Here is a 14,810-nt window from a genome sequence, read left to right on the forward strand (position 1 = left end):
AGCACCAGCCCAGTGCTGCTGGAGCATTGCTGGGCAAAAAAGCAGCTTCCAGAGGCACCTCGGGGAGAAACTGGGTGGCATGTGTGTCCCCTCCCCTCCAAAAATTACCAGATTAACTCAAAACCCAGGAGCCTTTTAAAAATGTAACAGATGGAGCATCTCTTTGCCCACCTCCTCTCTCCGAGCTTTTGGTACCCAAGCACCATGCTCTGCCCCGAAACAAAAAAAGCTGGAAATGGCTTTTTTTTTTTTTCTTTTTTTTCCCCATGCAAATGGAAATTCTTGCCCGACACCAGGAACTGGAGCTTTTAAGGAAAGCATTTAATATGGTACAGCTCAACATGCACCCATGGGTGCATACCATGTGTGCATGCCAGCCCTGCCCTCCATCCATGCCTTTTCCTCCAGCTGACCCTCAGCAAAATTGCCTTTTTTACCCCCTTTCAAATATTTTTTGCAATATTCTTTTTTGAGCAAAGGAAAATTGAGCAAAATTCCTTTTTGAGCAAAGGAAAATGTAAGCAGGGGTGTTTTCTCATGCACCAAATGTATCTGCAGCCCATTTTTGGGGGCTCAGAGCACCCCGATGGCGTGGGAACCAGGGCAGGTTTGGGTACCCGCAGGCTCAGCTCCGCGCTGGCAGTGTCCCAGGCAAACCTGGGGTGCTCGATGGGGTAGCGCCCGGGCCAGGAGCATCTCCAGCAGCATGGGGCTGCAGCTCCTCTCTCCGCAGGTCACCACGGACCTCCGGCACCGCTGCACGGATGGCCACACCGGCACCTCCGTGTCCGCCCCCATGGTCGCGGGCATCATCGCCTTGGCTTTGGAGGCAAAGTAAGTGTAACCTTGCCACCAGCTTGTGGAGGGCTGTTTCCAAATTTAGTAGCTGGCAAGCAAAACCTGAAAGAAAAAAAGGTGTTTCTTTTCCTCTTGAGCAACTCAAAATGGGGCAAAGTTATTCTAAATTGCTCCTTTTTGGCAAGGTTTGATACAGCGTTGTTGTTTTGCATCTAATCTTCCTGCAGGTGTTTTATTGAGCTAATTCTTCACTTGTTGCCATCTGTTGAAAAGTTGGGGTTGGTGAGATAAGTCAGGCTTTTCATCTGGTGCGTTGAAACCGCTGACAGACGGCTCCAACAGGAGCTTTATAAATACTTCCTGGAAAAAAGATGTCAGAAGACATCACAGAAAATGGAAAATGTCTGTAGAAGTGATGGTTTTCAGCTAGTGTTTCATTTCTGGGGGAAAAGGACTACTTTTGCATAATGTCAAAAACCCACGCAGCGTGACCAGCAGCGACACGCTCCCCGGTTCAAAAGAGCTGCTCTTTGCCTCTTGTCCCCATCCCAGTCCCATCCTGGTCCCATCCCAGTCCCATCGTGGTCCCCCAGCTCAGGAGCAGCCCCGCAGGGGTCAAGGCTCACCCCTTGGGCATCCCCCTGTTTCTCCATGGAGCATCTTCTCATGAGCTTCTCACTATTATAATTATTATTTTTATGGGGTGGAAATAAAAATAAGGCTGTAAATAAGCCTCAGGGCAGCATTGTGCTCATGTCTGGGGATGGCGGTCACAGCATGTTGGCTCCAGTCCCTCTCCTCCGGTTTAATCCCAGCTCCCAGGTTGGGTGAGCATGTTTCCAGAGATGCCGTTTTCATTACAAATATATTAAGAGCGTTAGAGGTAATTTTTGTATTGTTTAGCTGAGGCATAAAACGCAACATTAAGTAGCAGGGCTTGGTGCTCAGGCACTCCATTATGATGAGAAGGAATAAATTGAATTTCTGTTCTTAAATGTTGCTCAAGAGCAATATAAATCCCCATGCGAGATGCTGAAGAACTGAATGTAGAAAAAGCGTGGAAAATTCTCCGGCAATATCCTTGGGCTGGGGTCTTGTGGGGGGCTCAAAAGCACATAGTGCTTAGTGTCCAGCACCCTGAACACACAAACATCATGCAAACCCTGCCTAGAAGGGGTTTTGGAAACACTTTGGGTTTCATTTTTCTGTTAAATGACCAGGCCAGGGTTTTTTCCAGCAATTTTTGCCATTATTCCTATCAAGGGAAGGTTTGCCCAGCAGTGTGTATCAGCGAGCTGCTGAGCCCAGTACCCTGCCTCGGGGTGTGCTTCATTCTCCATCACCTGCAAGAAAACAGGGAAAACCGTCCTGATTTGCTCCAGTTATACCCCGGAACATGAGAGCTAAATACCCTTGGCCAGGAATAAATCCTGCAATGCCTGTGGGCATGTGGCATCCCTCCTTGGGGCAACCCCTTCTGCTGGGGCACCCCAAGTGATGGCCAACCTCCAGGCAGGGTGTTAGCATTTAAATCATCAATTCGTGCTCTTTTGGAGCAGGAAAGAGGTTTTTTTGGTTTTTTTTTAACCCAATGGGGGTCCCTGCTGCTGCTGGGAAAGACTGGAGGCAGCAGAGCCATCCCATAAGCCAAGTCTTGTTGCAGCCCCCTGCTCACCTGGAGGGATGTCCAGCATCTGCTGGTCAAAACCTCGCGGCCGGTGCACCTGCGAGCGGCCGACTGGAAGACCAACGGCGCAGGGCATAAAGGTGAGGAGCCGCGGGGGCGGAGACGGTGCGGCAAAAATGGCCATGAAAGGGAAAATAAAGGTCCCCAGAGCTTTGCTTGTGGGAGCATTCGCCCTGGATGGCCGCTCTCAGCTGGCTTTGGGGCTCCTACCTTCAGGCTGTTGAGCGGAGGGAGGAGAGGGCAGTAATTTCTGGAGCAAGATGCTTGGTGGAGGCTTGGAAGCCTTGCTTGGTGGGAGCTTGGAAGCCTTGCTTGGTGGAGGCTTGGAAGCCTTGCTTGGTGGGAGCTTGGAAGCCTTGCTTGGTGGAGGCTTGGAAGCCTTGCTTGGTGGGAGCTTGGAAGCCTTGCTTGGTGGAGGCTTGGAAGCCTTGCTTGGTGGGAGCTTGGAAGCCTTGCTTGGTGGAGGCTTGGAAGCCTTGCTTGGTGAAAGCCTGGAAGCCTTGCTTGGTGGAGGCTGTCCTGAGCTGCAGCGTTGGCTGCTCATTTCAGTGGGCTGCTCCCAGCAATGGTTTTCTGTGGTGTCAACACGGATTTGGAGTGTAACTTGGGCAGGGTGATGGGCTCCGCATGTCGGAGCGCCTCATACCCCAACGGGGTCTACTCCACACGTTCTCTGATGGTCAGAGGGTGCTCTGCCAAGAGCCAAGGAGGAGCTACTGGTACCTGCTTGGAAGGCAGTGGGTTTCTGAGTCTTCTGTCTTTCCAGTTAGCCATCTATATGGCTTCGGTCTGGTGGATGCAGATGCTATTGTGGTGGAAGCCAAGAAGTGGAAGGCAGTTCCTCCCCAGCATGTCTGCGTGGGAAGCCTGGACAGGGTGCCCAAGTGAGTGTCATGGGGTGGGGGGGCTGTCCTGGGTCATGCGGCTGCTTGGAAGGAGCTTTGGTAGAGCTGGCTCTTGCGAAGCAAAGGCTCAGCCTCTGTCCCGGCATTTGGAAAGGAAAATTAGGAGTCGGGGTGGCCGGGACAAGCCCGTGTGCAGGCGAGGTGATGTTCATGGATTTTATGGTCAGAGCAACCCGCACTGTCCACCCCGAGGTCTGTTTATTGACCCAGAGGTGCCCACCCGGGGTTTGTGCCTACGGCTCGGTGAGGAGCAGGTCCCGTGGGGGCTCTCTGGGACCAGCTTTGACAGCGGGTGATTTATTTTTGTCTTTCCATGCTTTTGCTTCCCAGGTGGGTGATCAGCAGAGATTTTTTGAGGGCTGACAGTGCTGTTTGCCATTTTGGAAACAGCGTAGGGAGACCAAAACCAACTTGCTCACTGTACCCTATGTGAGTGGTGATGGGTTGGGCTCTCCTCCCTCTTCCACCAAACATCTTGTCTTGATGGAAGCCACCAAAAAACAGTGCTTTGTTGCAAGGTTTCCCAAATTTCCAGTGCCTGGCATCTCTTTGAATTTGGCTTCAGGTTCAAACAAGCTGAGGTTCACATCTCGTCCTTGGTAGGTCTGTCCCTGCTAGGTTAAAGGGTGGGATCAGGGATCTGACCAAATGGACGCTCCTGGTTTACCACTGCCTGGCTGTGGAGCAAGTTGAGTTGCTCCTGAGAAAAGCAGTCCCTTCGGAAAGACTTGTGCATGCAAAGCAGGAATGAATTTGGAGCCAAGTGTGTTCATGAAACTATTTATCTGATACAGACACTAATTACAACCCAAAGAGGAACGCTGTGCTGATAATTATAATAAAGCAGCGCCCTTGCAGCCCATAAGGCATAGATCTTAGAGGCAGTTCAAACCCATCTCGTTACCATCGAGCAATTCAGCAAATTCCTGTGCTAGGACACTGTATTGCAATGGAGGATGAGATAATTTTTGCCATGAAGCCATAGGAGACCAGGTTCAAATATAACTGGGCATCCAGGCTGCTGGGAACCAGGGAGTGCTGCCGTCCCCAATGCGATGCTCTGCCCGTCCCTGGCAGGTACATCCGGGCGGACCATGTGCTGCGTGCCAGCACCCTCAGCAACGCCTGCACCGAGCACCGTGACCAGCACGTGCTCTACCTGGAGCACGTCGTGGTGCGGCTCAGCATCTCGCACCCACGCCGGGGGGACCTCCAAATCAGCCTCGTCTCTCCGGCGGGGACCAGGTCACAGCTCCTTGCCAGGAGGTAAGAGCGGCCAGAATGTGCATCTGGGCTGGGCAGCATCCTCGTTTAGGGGGTTGCTGCAAGTTTGCACGGGTTTTCGGGAAGGCGGGGGACATGCTCGGGTCTCAGCTGCAGGAGGGCTCCATGCAATGGCGGATGCCTGCAAGAATCCCTAAAATCCTTAATTGCCTATCTACTTTTTCCAGTTGAATAAGACATTCAAAGTCACGCTTCTTGATGCACAGCATTACCGTTGCAGGGTGTTCGACCACTCCAACGAGGGGTTCAAGGGCTGGGAGTTCATGACCGTCCACTGCTGGGGGGAGCGGGCGGCGGGGGAGTGGACCCTGGAGATCCACGACACACCATCCCAAGTGCGCAACCCCGCCGTGCAAGGTAAGGGTCCCCCAGCACCCATGTCCCCCAGCGCCCGCCGGTCCCACTTGCCCCCAAAGCTCTTTGCACGCTGCTTCGCTTGGCCCTAACTTTTGCTGCGAGTTTTATGGTCTTCAGCAAAACTGTATTGCCCAAATTTTTCAAAAATCGGAATAAAACTTCAGCCCTGAGTGCAGGAGGCTGCCGGTCTGGCTGAGCTGGGAGCAGGTTTTCTCCCAGCAGCAAACTCGCTGCAACCAAGAGCCAGGTTTCCAAAATTAAACCGTAATGAGTCGAAACGAGGAAACCCGAGAGCTGTAATTGTTGTTTGTTTGTTTTGCTTCACTGCTGGGACATCTGGCTCGTGGGCTGGTTGTGCAATGGTGCAAGGGGACGATGCCCCTTGGGCTGCGGACAGACGGACATCCTCCCCAGGCTTCCACTGCGCTGGCGGGGGGTGGCTGGGCTCAGCCTGGCCCCCTGCGTGTCCCGAACCCCGCCGTGTCCCCCCCTCCTCGGCTTGGCCGCCTGCTCCCTGACCCCTTCCCGGCAAAGGAGCCGGGCTGGCGGGATCCAGTCCCGCCAGGAAGGGGCAGCCGCCTCACCGGCTCGTGGCAGCGGGGCATGAAGCATCCTGCCTGGGGCTGGCGTGCGTTGCGGGGGTGTTAAGATCCATGCGCTCATTGATAAGAAGCCAGGAGTATATTAAAAACCTCTCCCATGCAACTTTCTGGCAGGAGGCGCACGTGGGGGTTCATTGTGCAGAGAGGGTTTCTGTTTGCTGCCTTCAGCCGAAATCTTTTGAACTCGGAGAGCAGCAGCGAAGCGCCCACGGAGCTGCTTTTCCTTCTGTATTTACAGTTTGCGGCCGGCATTTCTGAGCCCCTCGCGGGCGTCAAGGCTCAGCTTTACCCGGCTTTGCAAAACAAAATGAAAATGAGTGCGTTAAGTCACCCCCCGCTCAAAGGGTCTGCACCAGGTTTGAAGCAGAGAGGGCAAAGCGGGAGGAAAAAGAGGGATGATGCTCCCAGCCTGTGGCAGAAACTGGTATTTAATGTTAATTTAAACCCATTAAATTAAATCAATTAAATTGGTTAATTTAATACCAATTAAATACTAGGGGTGTCCTGTTGCTGGCACTGCTACATCCCCAGCATCAGCCCCATGCAGCCCGGGCTTTCCTTGTGTGGAATATTTTAGATTTAAAGCAAATTTAATTCTTTTGGTGGAGGCACGCAGCTGAGCTCTTCCCTGGCTCACGCTGCCCGAGCTCGCCCCTTCGCAGGCTCCGTGCCGGTGCTGCTTGCTTGCAGCAGGTAGGTCCTCTCAGCCCTTTTGGAGAGCCAAGGGATTTGGGTGCTGGAAATTTTAAGCCCGTCCTGGAAATGCAGGGATCAGTAGTTAAAGCCGAGTGTGCCGTGGGCGTGAAGTTGTGACTCGCGTTGATGGGGAATTGAAAGAAAAACAGTGCTGGAAAGAAGCAGCAGTGTTTTTTGGACCCCCTGCCCAAAGCGGTGTGGGTCGGGGAGGACCCCGCTGTGGGTGTAAGGCTGTGGGGGTCCCCAGCCCCTGGGTGCAGCGCAGGCTCCGGTGGCCCCCACGGCATTTCGGGGGACACCGAGCTCAGACCTCGGACATGTCGGATAGGCGGGCAGCTGGAACAACAGCAGCAAGAAATAAGCCAGTGTGTGTGGGTGGCTTTTATCAGACAGAAATAATCCTTCATTATAGAGCTTTTGAAGTTAGCGGTTCTCTGCGCACGTTGGGCACGAAGGCCATGGTGATGCTGTGGTTTGTCAGACTGAAAAATCCCTCGTAGGTGCCTTAGAATCATAGAATCATAGAATCGTTTAGGTTGGAAAAGACCTTTAAGATCATCCAGTCCAACCATTAACCTACACTACCAAGTCTACTCTAAGCCAATCAAGGGTAGACTAGACTAGACTAAAAACAGCCTTAAACAGCTGCATTCGTACGGGCTGGGAGCTCAGGGGCTCAGGAACATTTTTGGGTGTTCGTTGTTCGCTTCTGCATTGCTGTGCCAGCGGTGAAGCCCTGACGGTCCGGTCCATCCTCCTCCTGCCTCCCCCAAAGCCGGGTCCCCTGGGGAGGAGCGGGACGGGGAGCGGGATGGGTGACATTGCACCTGCCCGGCAGGGAAGCTGAAGGAGTGGAGCCTCCTCTTCTACGGGACGGGCGAGCACCCCTACACCGCGCTGGGCGGTCCCCAGTCCCGCGGGAGGACGCTGGAGGTGCCGGCGTCGGAGATGGAGCCGTCGAGAGCCGCCTTCCTGCAGAGCCAGGTGGAGGTGGCGGAGGAGGAGGAGGAGTACGCGGGTAAGCGCCGTCTGGGCTGCCATGTCGTGCCCCCTCAAAGTATCTGAGAAAATGCCAACCGGGGGAGCCACGAGGCCTGATCCTGCCCGGGGCCGAGGCGTGCTGGGAGGAGCGGTGCCTGCGGCCAGCACGGGGCAGCAGGACGGCGAAATTAGAAGGTAGCAAAATGCCCCGTCCCAGCGCTCCCGCCACAAATTGGTGGTGCAGCTGTCTGAGGATTAAAAAAAGCTCCTCTGCCCACCTTCCTCCCCGGTGTGGGCACGGGCGGGCATCCCTGCCGGTCCCTGGGGAGCGGGTCTGGCCCCTCTTTCAAAGCTGCACCAGGGTGTTGAGCCGGAGGATGAGCGGGTGGGATTTGTGCCGGGGAGGGTGAGCTGGAGGAGAGGCGAGCACCTAGAGCCATGCAGCTCCATAGGATAGATAGGATAAGATATATAAGATAATAGATGTAGGGTAAGACAGGCGGAGGGTCCCCAGCCCCTTCCCCGCGTCCGTCGGTCCAGCGAGGGTGGGCTCAGAGCATCCTGGCAGCAGGATCCGGGGGGTGCTCAGCCTCTTCCCCCGCTGAGCCGGTTGCTCCCTCCCCAGGTCCGTGCCACCCCGAGTGCGGCGACCAGGGCTGCGACGGCCCCAACGCCGACCAGTGCTTGAACTGCATCCACTACAGCCTGGGCAGCGTGAAAACCGGGAGGTGAGGGGTGGCGGGGTGTCCCCGCGGGGTCCCCAGGCAGCCGCAGCGCCGTTCCCCAGGGCTCGCACCGCAGCGTGGGTGATAGGTGTTTGCACAGAGAAAGAAGCGTAGGAGCGATAAAATGGAGGGAGGAGGAGGAGGCATGGGGATCCCTGCCCTGGCTGAGGGTATGATGGGGTGCCAGCGGACCTTGGCCATGTAATATGCTGGGGAAGAAGCGTTGGCTTCACCGGCGGGGGCCACCCACGCCCAGGGGACAGCCAGCTGAGGTGCCAAATCACTTCTGGAATTGGGGTTTCCACTCCTCAATCTCGTGGGCTGGCACAGGGAAAGTTTACCCGTGGTCAGAGTTGCTGGCCAAGAGAGTCCCCAGCTCTTTATTACAGAGCCACGACATTCGAGACACTCTAAATCTTAAAAATAAGAAGTAAACGAGCCCAAATCGCCGCCAAGGCTGGGGGATGCCCCGAACGCTGCGGGCGAGGGGACGGCGGCGGGCGCCTGACTGCTGGGAGGTGGCCAAAGGTTGGCACCAAAGCCCTGGTGCTCCTGGTTCCTTCCCCAGGATGTGCGTGAGCTCCTGCCCCGCGGGGTTTTTCGGCGACAAAGGTGCCCGGAGGTGCCGCCGGTGCTACAAGGGCTGCGAGCGCTGCGTCGGGAGGGGACCGACCCAGTGCACGGCGTGCAAGCGGAGCCTCTACCATCACCAGGAGATGAACACCTGCGTGGTGCTGTGTCCGCCTGGGTTTTACGCCGAGGAACGTAAGGATTTTTAGCACTTGCAAGCCGTTGCATGGGGATATGCAGGTTGCTTCTATTTTAAGTGCTACGGGTGGAGAAAACACCTTGATTTTTAAGTAGTGGCTTTGAAATCCTCCCCTGGACCCACTTTGCACAGCAAAGGGAGGAGGAAAACCTCTGGGTGTGCAGAGGGTGGTGCAAATCAGAGGCGCTCAACTCAGCTCTTAATTAGAAGACTCTAATTAATGAACCTAGCTGCTTGCAAAGTGTATTTCTTCTTAGCAAGCAATGACCGATAAGGTCATCTGCAATAGCGGGGACCCGTCGCGGGGGGACATGCCTCTCTGCCCCGGGGAGCTGGCGCTGGGGTGCAGCAGGGCTGTGCGGCTCCGACTGCCGCTTGCAAATCACTGTCCAGATTTTATTGTCCCTGCCTCGTTTTGTTTTTTGAAAGGTCAGAAACGCTGTCTGAAATGTCATCAAAGCTGTAAAAAATGTGTCGGCGAAGCGGACAAATGCACTGCATGCAAAGATGGATTCAGGTAAAATACCAGCGTGGGGGGGAAGTTTATACCTGCAGCATTGGTACCTGTGGTTTAAATTTGGGAAAACCAGTGGGAAATTAGAGAGTAAATTAGTTAGAGACCCAAGATCCTGCTTCCATGGTCCTACAGCTGCAGCGTGGAGCTGGGAATTTAAAGGTGGTGCTTCGTGTCCCTTTCTTAGCTGAAAAGCACGATTTAAATTTAATTTCCTTTTCTCCAGCGCTTGCCAGCGTGGTGGGTAAGTGCTGTGCTGCGGGCTCAGAAGTGCTCATCCAAATTTGGTGACCTGCGACCAGAGCAGCTCCCGTCATCGCAGCGGCTCAAAAGGGGGGGTTGTGGGTTAACCCCCGTCGGCAACTGAGCACCACGCAGCTGCTCGCTCACCCTCCCCACCCTAGTGGGATGGGGGAGAGAATTGGGGAAAAAAATAAAAAGTAAAACCCGTGGGTTGAGATAAAGGCAGTTTAATAGGACAGCAGAGGAAGAGAAAATAATAATAATAATAATAATAATAATAATAATAATAATAATAATAATAATAATGATAATGATAATGATAAAAGAATATACAAAGCAAGTGATGCACAATGCAATTGCTCACCACCCGCTGACCGATGCCCAGCCCATCCCCGAGCAGCGATCGCTGTCCCCTGGCCAACCCCCCCAGTTTCTATACTGACCATGATGCTGTATGGTATGGAATAGCCCTTTGGGCAGTTTGGGTCAGCTGGCCTGGCTGTGCCCCCTCCCAGCTTCTGGTGCCAGAGCATGGGAAGCTGAAAAGTCCTCGACTAGTGTAAGCACTGCTCAGCAACAACTAAACCATCAGCGTGTTATCACATTATTCTCATCCTAAATCCAGAACACAGCACTACGCCAGCTACTAGGAAGAAAATTAACTCTATCCCAGCTGAAACCAGGACAGGGAGAAAAAAGGCAATGAAAACGTTTACACTGCACATCGCAAAGTGCGTGTTTCCTCCCGAGCCTCGGGCAGCTCCGTCAGAGCCGTCCCAGCCAAACGGGGCGCTTGGTTTTGCTGGTACTGGTTCCAGGAGCTGGTACCAGGCTGAGCTGCTCCAGGCAGGCTGAAAATGCTCCCTGCAAGTGCAGAAACCCTTCCCTCAGCTTCATCCACGCAGGAAATTTTTATCCGATGTACCTGTTGAGTGGGGCTAGTATAGGATAGCGGGTTTCCAGCAATGCGGGCGCAGGTGGGCAGCCCCGACCCCGCGAGGAGCACCGGGCGCCCTTGCTGCTGGCCCCACGGCTCCTGCGGGATGCAGAGCCCGGCCGTGCCGGCGAGCGGCATCGGTGCTGGGGAGAAGCTGTTTTCCATCCCCAAGCTCACGTGGAAGCATGATCCCGTAGCGCTTTGCTTCGCTCAGGGGCTGTAAGCAGGCCAGAGCCACAGTGTAGCAGCAGGGCTCTCTCAGACAAGGAAATTGCCGCTGCCAAAAGATTATCTGCTCCCTCGGAAAAGCAAAAGTGGAGGTGCTTGCCAGACATAATCCGCATGGCGCTTGCTTTTTATTGTCCAATATCCTTTTAAGCCGGGACTTCAAATCATCGCTGCCATGGTGAAGCAGCACCGGCCCAGCCGCGGCACTGAACCAATTTCCTTTTATTCCGGGGAGCCTCACGGTGCAAAAGGTCTTTGGGATAGCCTGGCTGGCTGCCCATGGGAAAAAATAATTTTATTTCCTCCTGGCTACTTAATTAAGGAACCTGCAGCCGTCCCTTTGGTCCAGGCAGGACTGTAATTTCTCCTGAAGCGCTGGCTGGCTTTCCGATGCCTCCTGCGCTGCGGGCTGAGGCTGCTGTAGGGCACTGGGGGATGCGGAGATGGGGACGGGCTGTCTCGAGTCCCCAGAGCCTGTAGATTTAGGTGCAAATGTCCTCTCTGCTTTCCCGGCAGCCTGGCAGGAGAGAGCTGCGTGCCGGAGTGCCAGCCCGCCATGTACCTCAGCCGGGAGCCCCGGCGGTGCGAGACCTGCCCCGCCGGCACAGGTACGTCCTTCGCCCCGCAGCATCGCCACGCCACGCCAAAACCCCAAAACCCTCGTGCATCAGGATGCGATGCCCACCGTACCCACCCCGAGCCAAGGGAGAGCGTGCCGGAGGGGAAGCAATCCCAACTCTCCAGCACATCCCACGAGGTGTGGGGAATATGCTCCAATTGGAAAGGTTTTTAGGGAGTTTTTACATTTTTATTAGAGCCATTCTTTATTCCCCGATCCCTCTGAAGCCAGGTGCTTTAGTTTAATAAGGTTGCGGGGGAGGCCGTAAAACCCTCTCGGAGTGATGGAAGATGGCTTTGCAGCGTATAAAAATGTCAGGCAGCCGAGGGGTTATCCGGGCCGGGCCGGCTGCTGCCGGCCTCCCCCCGCTGCCCAAAGCCGCTCGGCGTTCCCTTTAAATCCTGCCTTTTTCACTTCTTGAAAGTCCAATTATTTTCCATTGTTAATATCTGCGTCTGCCCTCGAAATCATCATAGATCTGATGATAATATGATCTCTAGACAATTCACGTTCAGTGGCGTGAATCTCATCTATCATACATGGGCAATTTCCTAAGACTAAATCCAAAATATTTATTGATCTTGTTGGCAAGCGTGGAAGGGAACGGGCTCTTAATCCCTTAAGAAAATTACTTCCCTTCTAATTCTTATTCCAGTCAGCGTAAATGTGCTTCACCACAATTATTTTTCAAGCCTTTTCTTGTCTCCTTTTCCTGCATAACCATTTCTCAAGCCCGGCGAGTGGAAGGTCTCTAATAATAGCACCTCCATCACCGCAGTTTGCCGCCCAGCCGCAGCACGCCGGTGTCAGAGCGGGGCCCGCTGCTTTCTCAGCTCCTCTCCCGAGCCCTTCCCTCCTCCAGCTCCTCCGCAGTCCAACGGAGCATCCCTTTTTCCATGCGTTATTCTGCATAGGGTGGGAAAGCCAGACGGGTGCACGCTTGGGAGCAGAGGCTGACACCCCGGAGGGGATTTCGACGTGCTGTCCCCCGTGAGCCCCTGTGGCTGGCCCTTGGCTCTGCAGAGGGCCAGGATGCTGCATCCTGGCTGGGTTTTTTGGGATGGAAGATAATTTTTTTGGGGGTGGGAGCTAATGTTTTGGGGTGGGAGCCGAGCGGCCGCGCAGGACACCGGTGGCACAAGCAGCAGCTTGCTCATTCCCAGGCACGAGCCCGGCAGAGCCGAGCCGGTGCTCCCCGTCTCGTGTGGGGCTGCAGCCATGCTGGCGCGACGCGGCTCCTGTCTCCGAAACCGCCCACGTCACCTGCCCTCTCCCCTGTCCCCCCAGGGCCGGGCGAGGAGGACTGCGCACCCTGTGCCCCCGAAGCCCCCGCACCCCACTGGCGCTGCGTCCCCGCCTGCCGCGAGGGCTTCTACCCCGCCGACAGCCACGGGCTGCCCAACAAAGTCTGCAAGAGGTACGTTACCTCCCCGATGGCGACCAGAGCAAAGCCGGGACCGACGGGGAGCGCTGGCGGCGAGGATTTAAAAAAAAAAAAAAAAAAAAAAAAAATGCTGAAAACAGCTCACAGCTGGAGCTGTTTACTAGGGAAATTAAAATAGGGATGAGGGAGCCAGGGCAGCTGTGGGGCTGGACCCCACACACCCCTGCCCTATAGATTTAAGAGCAGCGAAGCTGCACGCTCCCCCGCCGGAGCCAGCCAGCCAAGGTGGCTTCGGGCTACGGTGGAAGGGGCTCAGCCCTGGCTCCAGGCTCTTTGGAGGAGGTGTGGGAGGAACGAGGAACGGTGATGTTTAGGCAAATACTCCAGCTTTCACTCAAACCTGCTCCGTTGGCCCCGCGGCCGTGTTCCAAGAGCGTTCGCCCGCTCCTTGGCCCAGCACGGGAGACCGGGAGATGCCGGAGGCAGCAATTTGCTCCCACTCGCCGGCACTCTGCGCTTTAAGTGAGGAGTGGGAGTGGATTCAGCTTCATTAAAGCGAACATGAAAGGGAAGGATTAAAGGTGACTTGGGAAGACGCAGCACAGTGCCTGCCCTCCCAGGGTTTCACTCACCCACGCTGGCTACGCGGCGGGGAGGAACGGTGGACCGGCATCCCTTCCCAGGGATTTTGGGAAGCCGCTGTCCCCAGGCGGGAGGCACAGCTGCTGGGCTGTTTTCCCTGAGCAAATGGGTGGGAAATGGTACAGATTCCCCTCACAGCCCTTCTTCTAACTGGGATTGCTGGGAGGAGAGGCGCGTGTCCCGCTGAGCCTTCCCAGCAGGCGAGAGGAGCGTTTTTGGGATGTCACTACCTGTCACCGGCCATCAAGCTGGCACCACCGAGCCCATTTTTCCCAGGGCTTCGGTAGCTTTTCAGGCTTCAGGTTCGCTATTTTTCACACCTCCTGGCTCAATCCGGGTGTTGCAGTGCCGGCGGACACGTTTTCTGGCCGACGGCCCATTTTGGGTGGCTGGGGTCGGGGTGTCGGTGCCGGTTCAGACCACGGCGGGGTCTCTGTCCCCAGGTGCGACGACCACTGCTCAGCCTGCGAGGGCTCCAGTGGAAACTGCCTCAAGTGTAAAGAAGGTTTCAGCCTCCTCGGCGGCTCCTGCGTAACAAACGAAACCTGCACCAACGGTAAGGAGCTGTGGCAGAACCCCTGGCACCGTGGTGCTTCCCTGGTAGCAAAAATGAGGGGTTTGGGGGATTCCCTTCGCAGTGTGAAGGCGAAAGCGCTGCAGCTCTTGGGCTTGCTGGGGCACGACTGCAGCGAGCCGGGCTCCGGCTGCGGTGGGCAGGCGGCTTACCTGGCAGAGCTGCTGGATATCTGCCTATTGCTCAAATGCATCCAAGCGTTTGTATTTCGTTACGGTTTAGTCTTGGGGCGAATTCTCCCACTTGCTGCAAAGCTGCTTTATTCCTTCATCAAACCCATGTGAAAGATGCCCTTAAAAAGCGACTCCTTTTCAATTCTCTCTCTTCCAACGCTGGAACGAATTGCACCGCCTGTTACGTGCAATGTTTGTTTATTTAAAATGTTAATCTGCTCTCATTTTCTCTTGTTCCTCGCCTCGGCCTCCCAGCTGACAAGACTTTCTGTGAGATGGTGAAATCAAACAAGCTCTGTGAAAAGAAGCTGTTTGTCCAGTTCTGCTGTCAGACGTGTCTTATGGCCGGGTAAAGTTCAGCGGCTGCATCCATCCAGGACTTCCACCAACTGCCAGCCCAGTTTTGCCAAATGTTTAGGACAAAAGTTTATTTTCTCAGCTTGGGGAGAGTTTACATGGTGCTGTCAAGCATTCGCTCGTAAGTTTGATAGCTTTAATATCACTGTCAGCGCGTTTCTATAGCAATATGTTAAGCAGAGATTGGATCGTACCCTGAATGATCGAGTCCTGAAAGGCAGCAGACAAGCGGTGATATTAATACTTTCAAACACTCCTCGTGAGCAGGGACCGATGCATGATCCATGTACCCAAGCTTGGTTCTTCGCAGAAATCCTACTGATCTGCCCGCTCCG

At 54.9% G+C, this 14,810-nt stretch overlaps 1 protein-coding gene across 1 annotated transcript in view; it reads left to right on the forward strand.

The window, feature by feature from the left end:
• The window catches only part of PCSK6 (proprotein convertase subtilisin/kexin type 6), a 37,480-nt gene extending 23,009 nt beyond the window's left edge, over positions 1–14,471 (forward strand). The window contains exons 9-21 of the mRNA XM_075713645.1: positions 734–834; positions 2,462–2,565; positions 3,252–3,369; positions 4,468–4,656; positions 4,895–5,031; positions 7,168–7,347; positions 7,936–8,038; positions 8,604–8,800; positions 9,234–9,321; positions 11,243–11,334; positions 12,633–12,762; positions 13,815–13,927; positions 14,374–14,471. Coding sequence (XP_075569760.1) covers positions 734–834; positions 2,462–2,565; positions 3,252–3,369; positions 4,468–4,656; positions 4,895–5,031; positions 7,168–7,347; positions 7,936–8,038; positions 8,604–8,800; positions 9,234–9,321; positions 11,243–11,334; positions 12,633–12,762; positions 13,815–13,927; positions 14,374–14,471 — 1,650 coding nt within the window. The remainder of the gene's footprint in view (positions 1–733; positions 835–2,461; positions 2,566–3,251; positions 3,370–4,467; positions 4,657–4,894; positions 5,032–7,167; positions 7,348–7,935; positions 8,039–8,603; positions 8,801–9,233; positions 9,322–11,242; positions 11,335–12,632; positions 12,763–13,814; positions 13,928–14,373) is intronic.
• Positions 14,472–14,810: the final 339 nt, after the last annotated feature.

Source organism: Pelecanus crispus, chromosome 7 (genome assembly GCF_030463565.1).
Source record: "Pelecanus crispus isolate bPelCri1 chromosome 7, bPelCri1.pri, whole genome shotgun sequence".
Taxonomy (NCBI): domain Eukaryota; kingdom Metazoa; phylum Chordata; class Aves; order Pelecaniformes; family Pelecanidae; genus Pelecanus; species Pelecanus crispus.